The following is a 16,799-nucleotide window of genomic DNA, read 5'->3' as shown; positions in this document are numbered from 1 at the left end:
GTTCTGTATTTTATAGAATGGGTGGCAACCCTAAGTCTAAATATTGCTGTTACATTGCACAACCTTCAATGTTATGTCATAATTATGTACAATTCTGGCAAATGAATTACGGTCTTTGTTAGGAAGAAATGGTCTTCACACAGTTCGCAACGAGCCAGGCGGCCCAAACTGCTGCATATAGCCTGACTGCTTGCACAGAACGCAGGAGAAGTGACACAATTTCCCTAGTTAATATTGCCTGCTAACATGAATTTCTTAACTGAATATGCAGGTTTAAAAAAAATATACTTGTGTATTGATTTTAAGAAAGGCATTGATGTTTATGGTTAGGTACATTTGTGCAACGATTGTGCTTTTCTTCGCGAATGCGCTTTTGTTAAGTCCTCACCCGTTTGGTGAAGTTGAAGTAGGCTGTGATTCGATGATAAATTAACAGGCATCGCATTGATTATATGGAACGCAGGACAAGCTAGTTAACCTAGTAATATCATCAACAATGTGTAGTTAACTAGTGATTATGTTAAGATTGATTGATTGTTTTTTTATAAGATAAATGTAATGCTAGCTAGCACTTACTTTGGCTCCTTGCAGCCACAAGGTCCTTTTGATGCTGCACTCACATAACAGGTGGTCAGCCTGCCACGCAGTCTCCTCGTGGATTGCAATGTAATCGGGCGATTACCGATTTTTGTTATGAAAACTTGAAATCAGCCCTAATTAATCGGCCATGCCGATTTTTAATCGGTCGACCTCTACTAGGTATCCCCCTTTAAAAAAACTAGATGATTACTTCAAGGATTACTTTTTAAAATCAGAAATGATGTTTGTGAATTTTTAAAAATAAAGTTTAAAGTAAGTTTGTTCCACCTGAGCAAGTCTGACCACAGGTCAGAGACCACTATGATGACACACCAAATATGTTTGCTGGATCGCTGTAATAGGCTTTTGTAGGCTACAGTCCAAGCTATGTCTTCCAATGGTGCGACTTTTGTCGGCATCAAAAAGATTATCCAACTTGAATAAACGCTTGTAGGTAAGGATGACAGTAGTGGTGTAGTCTACGGCAATACGGATATCACTTATTATTGATATCTACATAGCGCATGATGTGAATCACACTGCTGCTCTCTCATTTAGCTATTTGCGCCTTACGGATTGTGGTTGTTGTGGATGGCTGTTCACAAATCTAAATGTGTATTTGAACCTAAACAATGGTTGAATTCAAAAAGTTTAAGCTGCCTATCAATCATTGTTTTTGAAACCACTGGACAGCCAGTGAACATGCGTACTTGCTACAGCCGCATAATGCGGATCCAAGCCTATGGAATAAAAGTTGGGCTTTTATTGCTAAATCTAATTCATGCTGATAAAAAAAATCCATAGGCCTAATGGACACATGCTCAAACTTGCACACTTTTGATAGACTTAAAGGGGCAATCTGTAGTTGCTATACATACATACACACATACATACATACATACACTCTACCGGTCAAAAGTTTTAGAACACCTAAGGGCTTTTCTTTATTTTTACTATTTTCTACATTGTAGAATAATAGTGAAGACATCACAACTATGAAATAACACATGGAATCATGTAGTAACCAGAAAAGTGTTAAAATATATTTAGATTTGTTTATTTGATGTTCTTCAAATAGCCACCCTTTGCCTTGATGACAGCTTTGCACACTTGGCATTCTCTCAACCAGCTTCACCTGAAATGCTTTTCCAACAGTCTTGAAGGAGTTCCCACATATGCTGAGCACTTGTTGGCTGCTTTTCCTTCACTCTGCGGTCCAACTCATCCCAAACCATCTCAATTTGGTTGAAGTTTGGGGATTGTGAAGGCCAGCTCGTCTGATGCAGCACTCCATCATTCTCCTTGGTAAAATAGCCCTTACACAGCCTGGAGGTGTGTTGGGTCATTGTCCTGTTGAAAAACAAATGACAGTCCCACTAAGCCCAAACCAGATGGGATTGCGTATCGCTGCAGAATGCTGTGGTAGCCATGCTGGTTAAGTGTGCCTTGAATTCTAAATAAATCACAGACAGTGTCACCAGCAAAGCACACCATAACACCTCCTACTCCATGATTTATGGCGGGAAATACACATGTGGAGATCATCTGTTTTTTACTTTTTCAGTTTTGAGAAAAGTTTGTAGAAGATAACGAACCGCTGTATAATGTAAACTACTGTGCGTCCTGTTTGCTTTCCCCTTGAGAATGAACACTGTTGCCCACAGCTCTAGCATGATGGTTGTTTGTTGTACAAAGGGCGTTCACATACACCTGTAAAGTCCAGCTCATTGGCTATCTAGTTAGCTATGTTTCAAAACGATAGGTGGTCATTGGACCATGACACACACAATCAAGTGAACACGCTCGTCTCATTGGTGCATAATGATGGCTTACCTTCATGGGCTAATTGACATGTTGTGTAGCCAATACGTAATGTAGAATGTTGAAACAAGTTTGGTTGCCTTCTAGAGTGTCTGAGGATTGCAAAGAAACCGAACTTGACCGGGTTAAGCAACGTTTTGTGTGTTAGGATATCAAAATTAATTTTGTCAAACAAAATTATGCTACATTTTATCTCTGGGACCCTCAGGATGACAAATCAGTGGAAGATTACTTAATGTAAGTACATTATATACCGTCAGAGGTGAATGTATCAAACCAGTTGCCTTGATAAAAGTTTTTTGTTGTTGTGCACTATCCTTAAACAATAGCATGTTTTTTTTATCTCACTGTAATAGCTACTGTAAATTGGACACAGCAGTTAGAGTAACAATCACTTAAGCTTTCTGACGATATAAGACATGTCTATGTCCTGGAAAGTTGGCTGTTGTTTACAACGGCATTCTAGTCACATATGGTATATTGAGCCACTACTGTCCCAATTTCGGGACACTGATCCAGTGAGGCTTTAAAGTACATTTATCAAACCATGGATGTACGGAGAGGCCAAGGAAAGCCAAAATAAGGACAGCCTTTTGTCTTTTGTTTATGTTGATTGAGTCTGATTGGATGTAATACTAGTCGAAACAAGTTATTTTTTCAATAATCTAATTGAAGTTGTGCTTAGGGGCACACAGTGCTTGACGTTTTTACTCTGCTGCACAATACTCCTTATCCACTGTCTCTCACCAGTGTGTACAAGCGCAGAGTTCCTCCTGTGTTTACATGTTTGTGGGCGTGCGCCTCTGAAAGCAGTTATGAATTGCTGAGTACAGGGCTAGTTTTTCTCATATTAAGCTCCCCCACAGAGTCCAGAAGTGAATGAAGATGTGTAACCAGAGAATGGACAGGCACTAACGCTACTGCCAATACTGCACAATGTGTGAATACCAAGATGTAGCCTAACGCCTGCCTGAGCGCCAGTCTGTTTCTACTTCTTTTTAGCTGACTTCTTGTCATATTTCCAAGCATGTCAGTGAACGGATGTAGCAGTTGGATGTTGAAACGCTTGGGAAACCAGGTCAGTGAGTCTGAATGCTTTAATGCAACATTGCTGGAGCCTCAGGGCATGTTAAGGCTACATTGCTTTTTTCTGAGAGTCCTCACAGCCAGCGAACTAGGAAATGTTATGTCAAACTAATACACTCTGCTGTAACCTACCATAACTTGGTTAGGCCATGTGGATATGTTTTTCTTTAGTGTTACTGGAGACCAGAGACCATTGATAATTAATGACCCAGTGGAGACTGGCTATATAGTAGTACTGCTCCAGTGAGGGTGACAAGGTTTCGTTTAGTAGGACACAGAGAAAGCATGCCAAGGCGGGCCACTGTGTGTAAAGGGAATTTTCCGGTGACCCGAAAGGAGAGCAGTTGTTGATAACATCAGTCAGAATCCAATCTTGTTTATTTAACAGTTGCAACAGGGAGACCCCTCCCAGAGCAGAAGCAGAAGCAAATTCTAACGGGCCTTCTCTGAGAATACCCTTCTTATTAATCACACAGCACCTAATGTTCTGTAAACACCAGCCGAGAGGCTTGTAGGATGTCACAACATCAGCTGCTACAGAATCACATAGTGTCACAGATACATTATCAGTGATCCCTTGACTCAGTCTGGAGTCTAACTTTAGCCATAACATTCAACACTGGCAGACATTTGATACGGGCAGTTACACAGGTCAAAGGTAGAACATCAGTACTTTGTTACATGGTTAAGTCGTTTTCTATAATTATCTTGTATGTTTTAAGTACCATATTTAATAAAGTCCTGTTTCCCTTCCCCCTAGGGAATGAGTGTGAGTTGGGTTACAAGGTCACTCTCAGTAATCTCTGCCCAATCAGGGGTCTCCATTCTCCAACTCTGCAAACTTTCTCAGTGAACCTAGGTGTAAGCTACTGCCTGTAGGTGTATCCACGTGTTACTAAGTAACAGGCTACTCAAGTCAGTGTTCATACACATGCCCACATGTTATATACAAAAGTATGTGGACACCTGCTCGTCATCTCATTCCAAAATAATGGGCTTTAATATGGAGTTGGTCCCCCCCCTTTGCTGCTATAACAGCCTCCTCTCTTCTGGGAAAGATTTCCACTAGAACATTGTTGCGGGAAGTTGCTTCCATTCAGCCACAGGCACTAGTTAGGTTGGGCACTGATGTTGGGCGATTAGGCCTGGCTCGCAGTCGGCGTTCCAATTCATCCCAAAGGTGTTTGATGGGGTTGAGGTCAGGCATCTGTTCAGACCAGTCAAGTTCTTCAATCAATCAATCAATCAAATTCACTTATAAAGCCCTTCTTACATCAGCTGATGTCACAAAGTGCTGTACAGAAACCCAGCCTAAAACCCCAAACAGCAAGCAATGCAGGTGTAGAAGCACGGTGGCTAGGAAAAACTCCCTAGAAAGGCCAGAACCTAGGAAGAAACCTAGAGAGGAACCAGGCTATGAGGGGTGGCCAGTCCTCTTCTGGCTGTGCCGGTGCCGGGTGGAGATTATAACAGAACATGGCCAAGATGTTCAAATGTTCATAGATGACCAGCAGGGTCAAATAATAATAATCACAGTGATTGTAGAGGGTGCAACAGGTCAGCACCTCAGGAGTAAATGTCAGTTGGCTTCGACACCGATCTCGACAAACCATAGGCTGAAACAGGAAAGGGACTTCCCCAAACTGTTGCCACAAAGTTGGAAGCACAGAGTAGTCTAGAATGTCATTGTATGCTGTAGCATTAAGATTTTCCTTTTACTAGAACTAAGGGGCCTAGCCCGAACCATGAAAAACAGCCCCAGACCATTATTCGTCTTCCACCAAACTTGACAGTTGGCACTATGCATTTGGGCAGGTAGCATTCTCCTGGCATCCGCCAAACCCAGATTCATCCGTCAGACTCCAGAGAACGCGCTTCTACTGCTCCAGAGTCCAATGGTGGCGAGCTTTACACCACTCCAGCCAACACTTGGCATTGCGCATGGTGATCTTAGGCTTGTGTGCGGCTGCTCGGCCATGGAAACCCATTTCATGAAGCTCCCGACGAACAGTGCTTGTGCTGACGTTGCTCCCATGGGCAGTTTGAAACTCTGTAGTGAGTGTTGCAAACGAGGACAGACGATTTTAATGCTCTCCAGCACTCGGCGGTCCCATTCTGTGAGCTTGTGTGGCCTACCACTTCGTGGCTGAGCCGTTGTTGCTCCTAGACGTTTCCACTACACAGTAACAGCACTTACAGTTGACCAGGGCAGCTCTAGCAGGGCAGAAATTTGAAGAGCTGCTTTGTTGGAAAGGTGGCATCCTATAACAGTGTTACGTTGAAAGTCACTGAGAACTTCAGTATGGGCCATTCTACTGCCAATGTTTGCCTTTCAGTGTCCCTGTGTAAGGATTTTCACAACACTCCATAGACAATCTTAAATGAATCATTGTTTATTGTCAGCGCGCTGGAGAGGTTCCAACCAACTCAATGCACTTTAGTACACATGTTAATCAGGAGCTCTGCTTGGGTAGTCCCATCAGTTCTCTTATATACGGCTATACACAGACAAGTTATATTTGCATGATTTAGCATAGTTAATTAATCATTACCGGTTTGTTTCATTCATGTGACCGTCCAATACTGGTTCATAACATGTAACAGACCAATACCTCACAAGGCTTCTTCTCTCTAAGCTGAGATGCTGAAACTGAGAAATCTTTCGTTCTCAAAACAAGGTCTGGGCGTACTGCCAAATTGCAGCTACTGATGGTGAGGATTCGTTCAGTCAGCCACTTGCATGAACACAGAAATTGGTCATTAGAACAGCACACGAATAGAAGACAGAAATTAGTCCTAAGAGAAGCACATGAGTATAACATTTCCATCACAGGTGATTGCATGGCTGTGTGCTCGATTTTGTGTGGTTGTGGCTGAAATAGCCGAATCCACTAATTTGAAGGGGTGCCACATACTTTTGTGTGTGTGTGTGTGTGTGTATATATATAGTGTAGGAACTGGATGAAGTGACTAGGGGAGTGAAAAAGAAATTCTCATGAACCAGTTTGGCAGCTTGCCGTCCAATCAGCACGTGCCTAATGGCAATCCATGAAGTGTAAATGCCGGTATCTGTCAGGATTGTGCCTGTAGGTTAAGCTGCCTTTCTGTGTGTCTCGTGCTATTTATATGCACTGTGTGTTGTGGGTGGAAGTGGACCCTTGTCTGGCCCACCTGGTGTGCTGTGTCAGGCAGATGTGGGAATGTTCTTTAGTGGAACAGAATGGAACTACTTGACCCAGGCTTAGAACAGAGGAATTACATATTGGAACTGTGGAGATAGAACATATTTGGTTTTTAGAGTGCTGGTTCATCTGATTTCTAGAACCCTGGTGCCACGTTAACTTTGTACTCTCTGTTGGGATTTACTTCCAAACTCCAGAGGGTTGATATCGCCTGTGCCATCGCCTAGCAACAGGAGCAGTGCTAAAAGGTAGGGGCTTCATTGGTTGTTTGTTTGGTTTGATGGTGCCAGCACAGCAGTCAAAATGTAATCTTTCTTAATAATAACAAGTCATAGTGTGAATATACATTTCAGGTGCAGTGCTTTCTAGTGATTGATTTTGATAGAGCTGCTTCAGTTCTGCATTGTGACAGTTTCACTCATACGCACACTCATTGCCAAATGTGGCATTGCTCTGCCTTCAAAGTATTCACACCCCTTGACTTTTTTCACATTTTGTTGTGCTACAGCCTTAAAATGATTTAAATGTAGATGTTGTGTCACTGTCATTCACACAATACCCCATAATGTCAAAGTGGAATTGTTTTTTGAATTTTTGAGCATGATGAGGTTAATAATTACACTTTTTACATTTATTTATTTATATTATTTCACCTTTTATTTAACCAGGTAGGCTAGTTCTGAACAAGTTCTCATTTACAACTGCGACCTGGCCAAGATTAAAGCAAGAGTTGCACATGGAATAAACAAACACAATAGAAACAAAGTCTATATACAGTAAGTACAAATGAGGTAAGATGAGGGAGGTAAGGCAATAAATAGGCCATAGTGGTGAAATAATTACAATTTAGCAATTAAACACTGGAGTGATAGATGTGCAGAAGATGAATGTGCAAGTAGAGATATACCGGGGTGCAAAGGATAAAAAATAAACAGTATGTGGATGAGGTAGTTGGATAGGCTATTTACAGATGGGCTATGTACAGGTGCAAGCTGCTCTGACAGCTGGTGCTTAAAGTTAGTAAGGGAGATATGGGTCTGACAGCTTCAGTGATTTACATTTTTTTATTTTTTTGCAATTTGTTCCAGTCATTGGTAGCAGAGAACTGGAAGGAAAGGCGGCCAAAGAAGCAATTGGCTTTGGGGGTGACAAGTGAAATATACCGGCTTATGCTATGGGTGGGTGCTGCTATGTTTTTGTGCTGGTCAAGGGCAGTCAGGTCTGGAGTGAACCACGGGCTATATCTGTTCCTGGTTCTAAATTTTTTGAATGGGGCATGCTTATTTAAGATTGTGAGGAAAGCACTTTTTAAAGAATAACCAGGCATCTTCTATTGACGGAATGAGGTCAATATCCTTCCAGGATGCCCGGGCCAGGTCGATTAGAAAGGCCTGCTCCCTGAAGTGTTTTAGGTGTATCAATACACCCAGTCACTACACTAGACTAATGGCTTTCCTAGTTAAATAAAATAAATACAAAGCACATGAGAGACCAGAGCTAGCTAACAAGCTAGCTAGCTAACAAACTACTGTGTTCAGAGCGGCACCAGAATTAAAATAAAAACACGTCTTACCTTTTTGTAGTTAATACATCTACTGTGAAACGCCGTAACTATGGTATCCTTAACTAGCATTGAAAAAGTTAATCAATTGTTCTCTAATAAAAAAATATCTCCCCTTAATTTCTGAATCACGCCTGTAATGTCAGTAGCTACAGTAGACTATGCATGCTTTGTAGTGTGTGGGAGGGGCATATAGTCTACACACTAACACTGGCAAAGATTTTCAGCTGGCAGGCACTGGAATGCACTTCTGAGTGACAGTGAGGGCTTTCCATAGGCGCTTTGTTGCGTTTTTTTTTGTGGGACTGAAAAATATGCTTGGAACGTAATATAACATTAACTGGTTCCCATACTTTTAAAATAACGGTTCTGTTCCAGAACAGTATAGATCACTTTTGTTCTCGGTCTGGTTCTGTTCCTTGAAAAATGTAGTTATTTTTCAGTTCTGTTCCCTGAACCGGTTCCAACCCCTGAATAAAACTGCAAATAACGCTTTGTTTTCAGGACAAAGTTTATGTTTGGGGCAAATCCAACACAAAACATCACTGAGCACCACTCTTTGTATTTTCAAACATGGCGGTGGCTGCATCACGTTATGGGTATACTTGTCATTGGTAAGGACTAGGGAGTATTTTTTTTGGGGGGGGGGGGGGGGTAAAAATAAATGTAATAGAGCTAAGCACAGGCAAAATCCTAGAGGAAACTTAGTTCAGTCTGCTTTTCACAAGACACTGGGATATGAATTTACCTTTCAGCAGGACAATAACCTAAAACAAAAGGCACTTACGCTGTACACTTACCAAGATGACATTGAATTAGTGGCCTAGTTACAAAATGGCTTTCTAGTAATGATCAACAACCAACTTGACAGAGAATTTTTAAAAGAATAATGTGCAAATATTGTACATTCCAGGTGTGCAAAGCTCTTAGAGATTTACCCAGGAAGACTCACAGCTGTAATCACTACCAAAGGTGATTCTAAAATGTATTGACTCAGGGGTGTGAATACTTATGTAAATTACATTTTTGTATTTCATTTTCAATAAATTTACAAACATTTCTAAAAACATGTTTTCACTTTGTCATTATGCGGTATTGTGTGTAGATGGGTTGGGGGAAACATATGTATTTAATCAATTTTGAATTTGCGCTGTAACACAACAAATGTGGACTAAGTCAAGGGATATACTTTCTGAAGGCACTGTTGGTAGCTATGAACCTTTCAGATGAAATCTCACACATGGCTGCATATCCTCTTTGTGCATATGTGTTTGAGAGCGAAAGAGGAAAGTTCATGTGTTTGTGGAAAAGGGAAAGAGAAGGTAGAGGAGAGTGTCTGTCTCGTACTACTGGTTTCACTCATTTGTTTATGGTAGTTTTCGTCTTCTGGCTATTTCTCTTGCTCTCCCCTGCTGTGGCTTTTGCTCTAATGACATTTTGATTTTAGTGTGTGTGTGTGTGTGTGTGTGTGTGTGTGTGTGTGTGTGTGTGTGTACACACACGCTGTTCTGCCTCTGAGAAATTGCTTCATTCAAGTCAATTAGGCCTATTGATTGTGCAGAAAAAGGTTTTCTAACATGAATATATTCATTTGTTAATTCCTTGGTAAGTAGCAAATTAAAACTTTAATGTACTGTATAGCGCTGTGTTCAATACAGATCAATATGATGCCAGCAGTACTGGCTCAGCCAGTTGTCTACCCTAGCAACCAACCAGTGCGAACCGATCGTCTTTCCTGTGACCACATCACCGGCCCCTTAGAAGTCAACTGCTGAGAGCTCGGCTCACACACCGCACACACACACACACACACACCCCCCCTCGTAACTCACGCGCACAGACATCGTCACGCACGCACACACACGGTCACAAATAAACCTACGCACCAGCCCGCTACGCTATTCGTGGCTGCTGTAAATCATGGAGGCTGCCTCCATGATAAACAGTTCGCCTAGAGACGAGTAGCTAACGCGCAGTGAGAGCGCTAACGTAAGCTTAGCGACCAGCTGTCAGTCAACCATGGAGGATATCTCAGCCGAGACCGACCCCTATCTCCCTTACGACGGGGGAGGGGATACCATTCCCCTGCAGGAGCTGCCTAAAAGAGGTATGCCACGATCCCCGCACCTTTCCTTCCTTCTGAATGGAGGTGGGAGGTTCGTTTCTGTCTGTCTGTCCATCTGGCTACAGTTAGTCATGGAGCTGGATAATCTAATGCTCAAGCTCCCAGCTGTTGTTATAAAGACTAAAATGGTGTGGCGCTTATGATTTAGGACAGATAGGAGGGCTGTAATGTGTGTGTGTGTGTGTGTGTGTGTGGGCGACAATATTATCTAACTAACGTTAGCTGGCTGCCATTCTTCAACCATTCCCCTGCTCGTTGATGATTAACCTTGGCAGTTTCTGACCCAATATCTGGGCTGTGTGTGTGTGTGTTATCTGCGTGGTGAATTAGCTGGGTGTGTTTTTCTCACAGGAAGGCTTAGCTGAGCTGGATGAAGCAGTGGCCGAAGAGCAGCACCGTGTGCCACTGCCTCCACCTCCATCTTTTAGTCTCTTAACTTAGAATAAGCCATTAAATGTTTGTGTGTGTTCAAGAGAGAGACACGTGTTTCTGGTGTGTGTGTGTGTGTGTGTGTGGGAGAACACCTCTATAACAGCTTCCAGATGTTGGTCTCAGTGTGGTGCTGATCCATTTAACATGAAACCGTGTTTGAAGAAAAAAATAACTTGACATTTTTATTTTTTATTTTATGAATATTACTAACAGCACCCGATTTTAAACACATTTTGTCAAGGGAGCAGTGGAAAACTTTTTGAGTGTTTAATACAATACAATGTATTGTAAAATTGTTGATCTACAGTTGTTCTTAACCCAGGGCATTATGGGCCTGGGAGGCTCACAGGGATATAGGTATCCACAGTAGGCTTACTCCACCAATTACACATTTTTCATCGGAATACTTCTTGTAATCCCATTTTATTGTTATTAAACTGCAAAGTTTTCTCTGAAAATTGTCAGGATAATTAGCTTGAAAAATGAAAGATTCTCTACGATGCCAAAATGTTCCTTCCCAGGGCCCGAGACTTGGTTCGTCCAGCCATGCGCTGCACAAGTCCTAGTAAACCTCTGTGCATGCTATTTTGATCTCACTTGAGTTGTGTTCTAATTATGAGGGAGTCCCTGATTTTTATATTTAGTATTAAAAAAGGGGTTCCGGACCCCAAAAAGTTGGAGAACAAAACACTAACTCACACTAACATCTATAAAGCATCTGCTATCCTCCTTATTACCTGTACAAAACATTTACATTCTCAACATGATTCAATGTTGTGTGTGTATATATCCTTTTTTTTCACAGTTAACTAATCCGTTGTGCCATCTTCCCTAAGGCCTTAGCCGTTCATGGCCCTCCGCTTAATAATATCCTTGCCTTCAATATAGTGCTGAGCAATTAGTGATTTCCAGGTTGTTTCGTTTTTTTAAAATGTTTTAATGTTTTTAATCAACTGTGCATTATGTGGGTTGAATGCTGAATAAGCGCAGAATAAAACAATCAATAAAAGTTTTAAAAAATTGTAGTGGCTGCCCATTACTGCTTTAACATAATTTATTCACATTACTTTAATACAATATTTGTTTAATTTGATGACTTTATTTAATTCCATGTCATCATCTCATCTCTATAGAGCTGCTGCCTATGCTGTCTGACAAAATCGCTATTTTAGTAGTTCTTCAAAGTAAATAAGGCATACTTTTATGACTGCTGAATACCAACTATCAATCTCTTCGATCATGTATTCTCAGATGAAAATACCTCTCGAAGCAGCTGCTTTCTATCCCTCTAGGTTGAGAGAAGAAAAAACAGTCTCTTTGTCTGCTCCACACCATTCTTATTATAGCTCCGTGCGCCACACAGAAAGGACAAGTATGCGGCGCACAATGGGTTATGGTAATTGTAGTTAATTGCCACGTTTTCTGCGCTAAACTATTTAGAATATTGGCCTGTTGGCAACTACAACTCTCTGCTACATCGCACAGTTCAGGCTTGATCAGATTTATCTCTACAGAAACTGTGCATTGAGCTCACAGCAAAAAAAACGGAACGAAATGGAATTCAAATACTTTACCCAAAGTTGGTCAATTAGTTGTTTACAAAACGAAAAATAACTTACATTTTGGTGAATCGCTCAACTTAAACTTAACCTACCACGTCACTGATTATCTCAAAAGAGAGAAACTACTTAACATCAGTCCTATTCCATCCACTTTCAGTTTACGGTTGAGCCCCTTAGGGACGAACCCTATCTGTGTGTCCGAGATAATGGTTTGTGTTGGTGTAGTCCTTGTTCATTACTTTCCCTTGCTGAATAAAATACACTGGCAAAGGATTCTCTCTCGTTCATTCCCCCTCTCTCGTTCCCTCCCCAAAAAATTATTCTCTCTAGTCCGTTATGAGGTAGTTATTTCGGTCACGTTTCCTTACTAGCCTCGTGCAGGCCAGGGTTAGTTGCAGCCTGCTGTTCTCCAGCCCCAGTCAGTCCAGCTGCTGAGCTGAGCCTCCTTGACCTGCTTTGCAGGACTGGAATAGTGTTGGAGTAGCCTGATACTGGAGTAATGCTGCAGTAGCCTGATGCTGCAGTAGCCTGATAATGGAGTAATGTTGGGGTAGTCTGATACTGGATTAGTCTGATACTGGAGTAGTGCTGGATTAGCTTGATGCTGAAGTAGTCTGATATTGGAGTAGTGCTGGAGTAATGTGATACTGGAGTAGTCTGATCCTGGAGTAGTGCTGGATTAGCCTGATGCGGAAGTAGACTGATACTGGGGTATTGCTGGAGAAGTCTGATCCTGGAGTAGTGCTGGATTAGCCTGATGCGGAAGTAGACTGATACTGGGGTATTCGCTGGAGTAGTCTGAAACTGGAGTAGTGCCTATGTGCACTAAACCCTGACACTGAATGGTCTCAATTTAGGCATGTAACTGAACACACAAAGTGCACGTGTGTGTGTGTGTGTGTGTGTGTGGAACTCATTGATCAGTGTTGCTGTTGTGGTTGATATCAGTCCCTTGTAGGATTCTGTTTCCATAGCGTTATCATTCAGCTGGATGCTGTGTGTTAGCTTACACAGGTCGGTTAAATCAAAAACATGAAGTCCCTGCTGCACTGCAGGACCAGGGTTGCCTACCCCTGTTCTAGAGTCTAGATTAGAACATCCACTCAACCTCATTATGAAGACATTATTTATCTCCCCCCCGTGGATTTCACTCACAAATCAGGTTGGTTAGAAGGCGATAATATCCATCTCAATGATTGACTTGACTGCCTGCTCTGGTTGCCAGGCTGAGACTGTCTCAGCTGACTCCACAAGAACAAGCCATTTCACATTGGTCTTCCTCAGGAAGGGAAGCACCAGATGAAAGCTATTAAACTAGTGCGCACACACACACACACACACACACACACACACACACACACACACACACACACACTAGTTCCTGCTGCTCTCTGGAAAATGCCTATTTCTCTCTTACACTTCTATTTCTACATCAAAGGGCTTCATATAGACCTAATACTGTAATTGGAATGGCTTGGCCTTCTAAAATCAGGTTAGAGGTCTGAGAAATCCTTTATTCATTTCTCTACTCCTAGTGGTAGCAAGTAGTGTAGTGAAAGCACACATTTATAGCGTCTCTGTTTATTAGTGTTAATAGATTAGTTTACTTCTTTATTTTCTCATCCTCGCCATGGGCCTACTTTCCTCAAAATCAAATGTTATTGGTCACATACACATATTTAGTAAATGTTATGCGGGTATAGTGAAATGCTTGTGTTCCTAGCTCCAACAGTGTAGTAGTATCTAACAATTCACAACAATACACACATCTAAAAGTTAAGAAATATATAATTATTAGGATGAGCAATGTCAGTGGCAATGACTAAAATACTCTATATACAGTGCCTTAGGAAAGTATTCGGACCCCTTGACTTTTTCCACATTTTGGTAGGTTACAGCCTTATTCTAAAATATATATATTTCTAAGTAATTCTCATCAAACTACACACAATACACCATAATGACAAAGCAAAAACAGAATTTTGGACATTTTTGCTAATTTATAAAAACGAAAAAAAATGGATATCACACTTTATTCAGATTCTTTACTCAGTTGTCACAATGGGTGGCTTGTGGATTCAGAAGAGTCAGGCGCAGGAGACAGAAAGATTCCGTTAATGAATTTAATCAAATATCCACACGGAAAATATGCAAGGTATGGAGTGCAAGGTGTGCAAAAAGAAACGCACCACCCTTAAAAGAACGTAACCAGGGACGCAGCCCAAAAGGAATATCGTAACTCCAGAAATACAGAACCACAGGAAAACACACCCTGACCAACGAACAATCCCGCACAAACAACAAACCTAACTAACTAGCCTAAATACCCCTCCCCACTAACAAGCTAACACAAAACAGGTGCGCAACTAACCTAGGCCTAACTAACAGAACGTGAAACATAAATCGATGGCAGCTAGTAGGCCGGCGACGACGACCGCCGAGCGCCGCCCGGGCGAGGAGGGGCGCCACCTTCCGTAGGTGTCGTGACATCAGTACTTTGTTGTAGCACCTTTGGCAGCTTTTACAGCGATTTTACAGAGCCTTCTTGGGTATGCCACTATAAGCTTGGCACACCTGTATTTGAGGAGTTTCTCCCATTCTTCTCTGCAGATCCTCTCAAGCTCTGTCAGGTTGGATGGGGAGCGTTGCTGCACAGCTATTTTAATGTTTCTCCAGAGATGTTCGATTGGGTTCAAATCCGGGCTCTGGCTGGGCCACTCAAGGACATTGAGACTTGTCCTGAATCCATTCCTGTGTTGTCTTGGCTGTGTGCTTATGGTCGTTGTCCTGTTAGAAGGTGAACCTTCACCCCAGTCTGAGGTCCTGAGAGCTCTGGAGCAGGTTTTCATCAAGGATCTTTCTGTACTTTGCTCTGTTCATCTTTGCCTCGATCCTGACTAGTCTTCTTGCCCCTGAAAAACATTGCCACAGCGTGATGCTGCCACCACCATGCTTCACGTAGGGATGGTGCCAGGTTTTTTCCAGGAGTGACGCTTGGAATTCAGGCCAGAGAGTTTTTGATCTTGGTTTCATCAGACCAGAGTATCTTGTTCCTTATGGTCTGAGAGTGTTTAAGTGCCTTTTGGCAAGCTCAAAGTGGGCTGTCATGTGCTTTTTACTGAGGAGTGGCTTCCGTCTGGCCACTCTCTACCATAAAGGCCTGATTGGTGGAGTGCTGCAGAGATGGTTGTCCTGGAAGGTTCTCCCATCTCCACAGAGGAACTCTGGAGGTCTGTCAGAGTGACCATCGGATTCTTGGTCACCTCCCTAACCAAGGCCCCTCTCCCCCGATTGCTCAGTTTGGCCGGGCGGCCAGCTCTATGAAGAGTCTTGGTGCTGCCAAACTTCTAACATTTTAAGAATGACGGAGGCCACTGTATTTCTGAGGACCTTCAATGCTTCAGAAATGTTTTGGTACCCTTCCCCAGTGCCTTGACACAATCCTGTCCCTGAACTCTACGGATAATTCCCTTTTTGACCTCATGGCTTGGTTTTTGCTCTGACATGCACTGTCAACTGTGGGACCTCCTATACCACAGGTGGACCTCATATACCACAGGTGGACTCCAGTCAAGTTGTAGAAACATCTCAAGGATGATCAATGGAAACAGGATGCACTCAAGCTCAATTTCGAGTCTCATGGCAAAGGGTCTGAATACTTACATAAATAAGGTATTTCTGTTTTTGCATTGTCATTATGGGCTATTGTGTGTAGATTAGTGAGGATTTTTATTTATTTAATCAATTTTAGAATAAGGCTGTAATGTGACCAAAATGTGGAAAAAGTCAAGGGGTCTGAATACTTTCCGAAGGCACTTTACATATGAAATGAGTAAAACAGTATGTAAACATTATTAAAGTGACTAGTGTTCCATTATTGAAGTGACCAGCCTGCTAGTGAGTGACTCATCATTCACCAGTGTTTGAACTTTGATCACATTCCCACTTCCCACAGATCAGGTGACAGTCCCAGGTTTCTAGTATTTTATGTTAGCAGTTAGCACCTAGGATTGATAACCTTAGTTAGCTTGGCAGTTAGCGCCTTGTTTCCTCGCATTGATATCCTTATTTAGCTTAGCAGTTAGCACCAACTGCCTCTCCTAGGTATCGTTATAGGCTAACACTAGGCTCTACAGCTTTATAGCACTCATTGGATGTCATTGTGCCAACTGTGCCAAGCCACACAACGTTAGCCCCTGGATGACGTGGTTGTACTAAACAGCCCCTGTGGCTGTATGCCACCCTAGCTAACAAACCCCAGCACAATATCACACATTGCTGGGAAGTTCAGCAACTACACATCAGTGGGGTGTCCCTGACCGCTTGCCAATGGAGAATGGTTTCGAAGGTCATCAAACCATGAATCATCATCATAAATGAATCACATACCCGTGGCTCAGTTGGTAGAGTAAGACACTTGTAACGCCAGGGTTGTGGTTTCGATTCCCATG

At 42.2% G+C, this 16,799-nt stretch overlaps 1 protein-coding gene across 8 annotated transcripts in view; it reads left to right on the top strand.

Annotated features, from left to right (window-relative positions):
• Positions 1-16,799, top strand: part of LOC106577864 (H(+)/Cl(-) exchange transporter 3) — a 53,239-nt gene that overhangs the window by 9,120 nt on the left and 27,320 nt on the right. The window contains exon 1 of one of the 8 annotated variants that reach the window (XM_014156277.3): positions 3,226-3,478. The exons of 5 other annotated variants lie outside the window; for them this stretch is intronic. Coding sequence is in view for 2 of the 3 variants with exons in the window: in XM_014156272.3 (XP_014011747.3) it covers positions 10,249-10,336 (88 nt within the window). In the remaining variant the exon portion in view is untranslated. Of the gene's footprint in view, positions 1-3,225; positions 3,479-10,060; positions 10,337-16,799 lie in introns of those variants that run through there. 2 more of the 8 variants (XM_014156272.3, XM_014156278.3) reach the window with 2 other exon arrangements.

Source organism: Salmo salar, chromosome 18, assembly GCF_965601325.2.
Source record: "Salmo salar chromosome 18, fSalSal1, whole genome shotgun sequence".
NCBI lineage: Eukaryota > Metazoa > Chordata > Actinopteri > Salmoniformes > Salmonidae > Salmo > Salmo salar.
The sequence above is the reverse complement of the archived record's forward strand: the minus strand, read 5'-3'. Positions and strand labels throughout refer to the sequence as shown.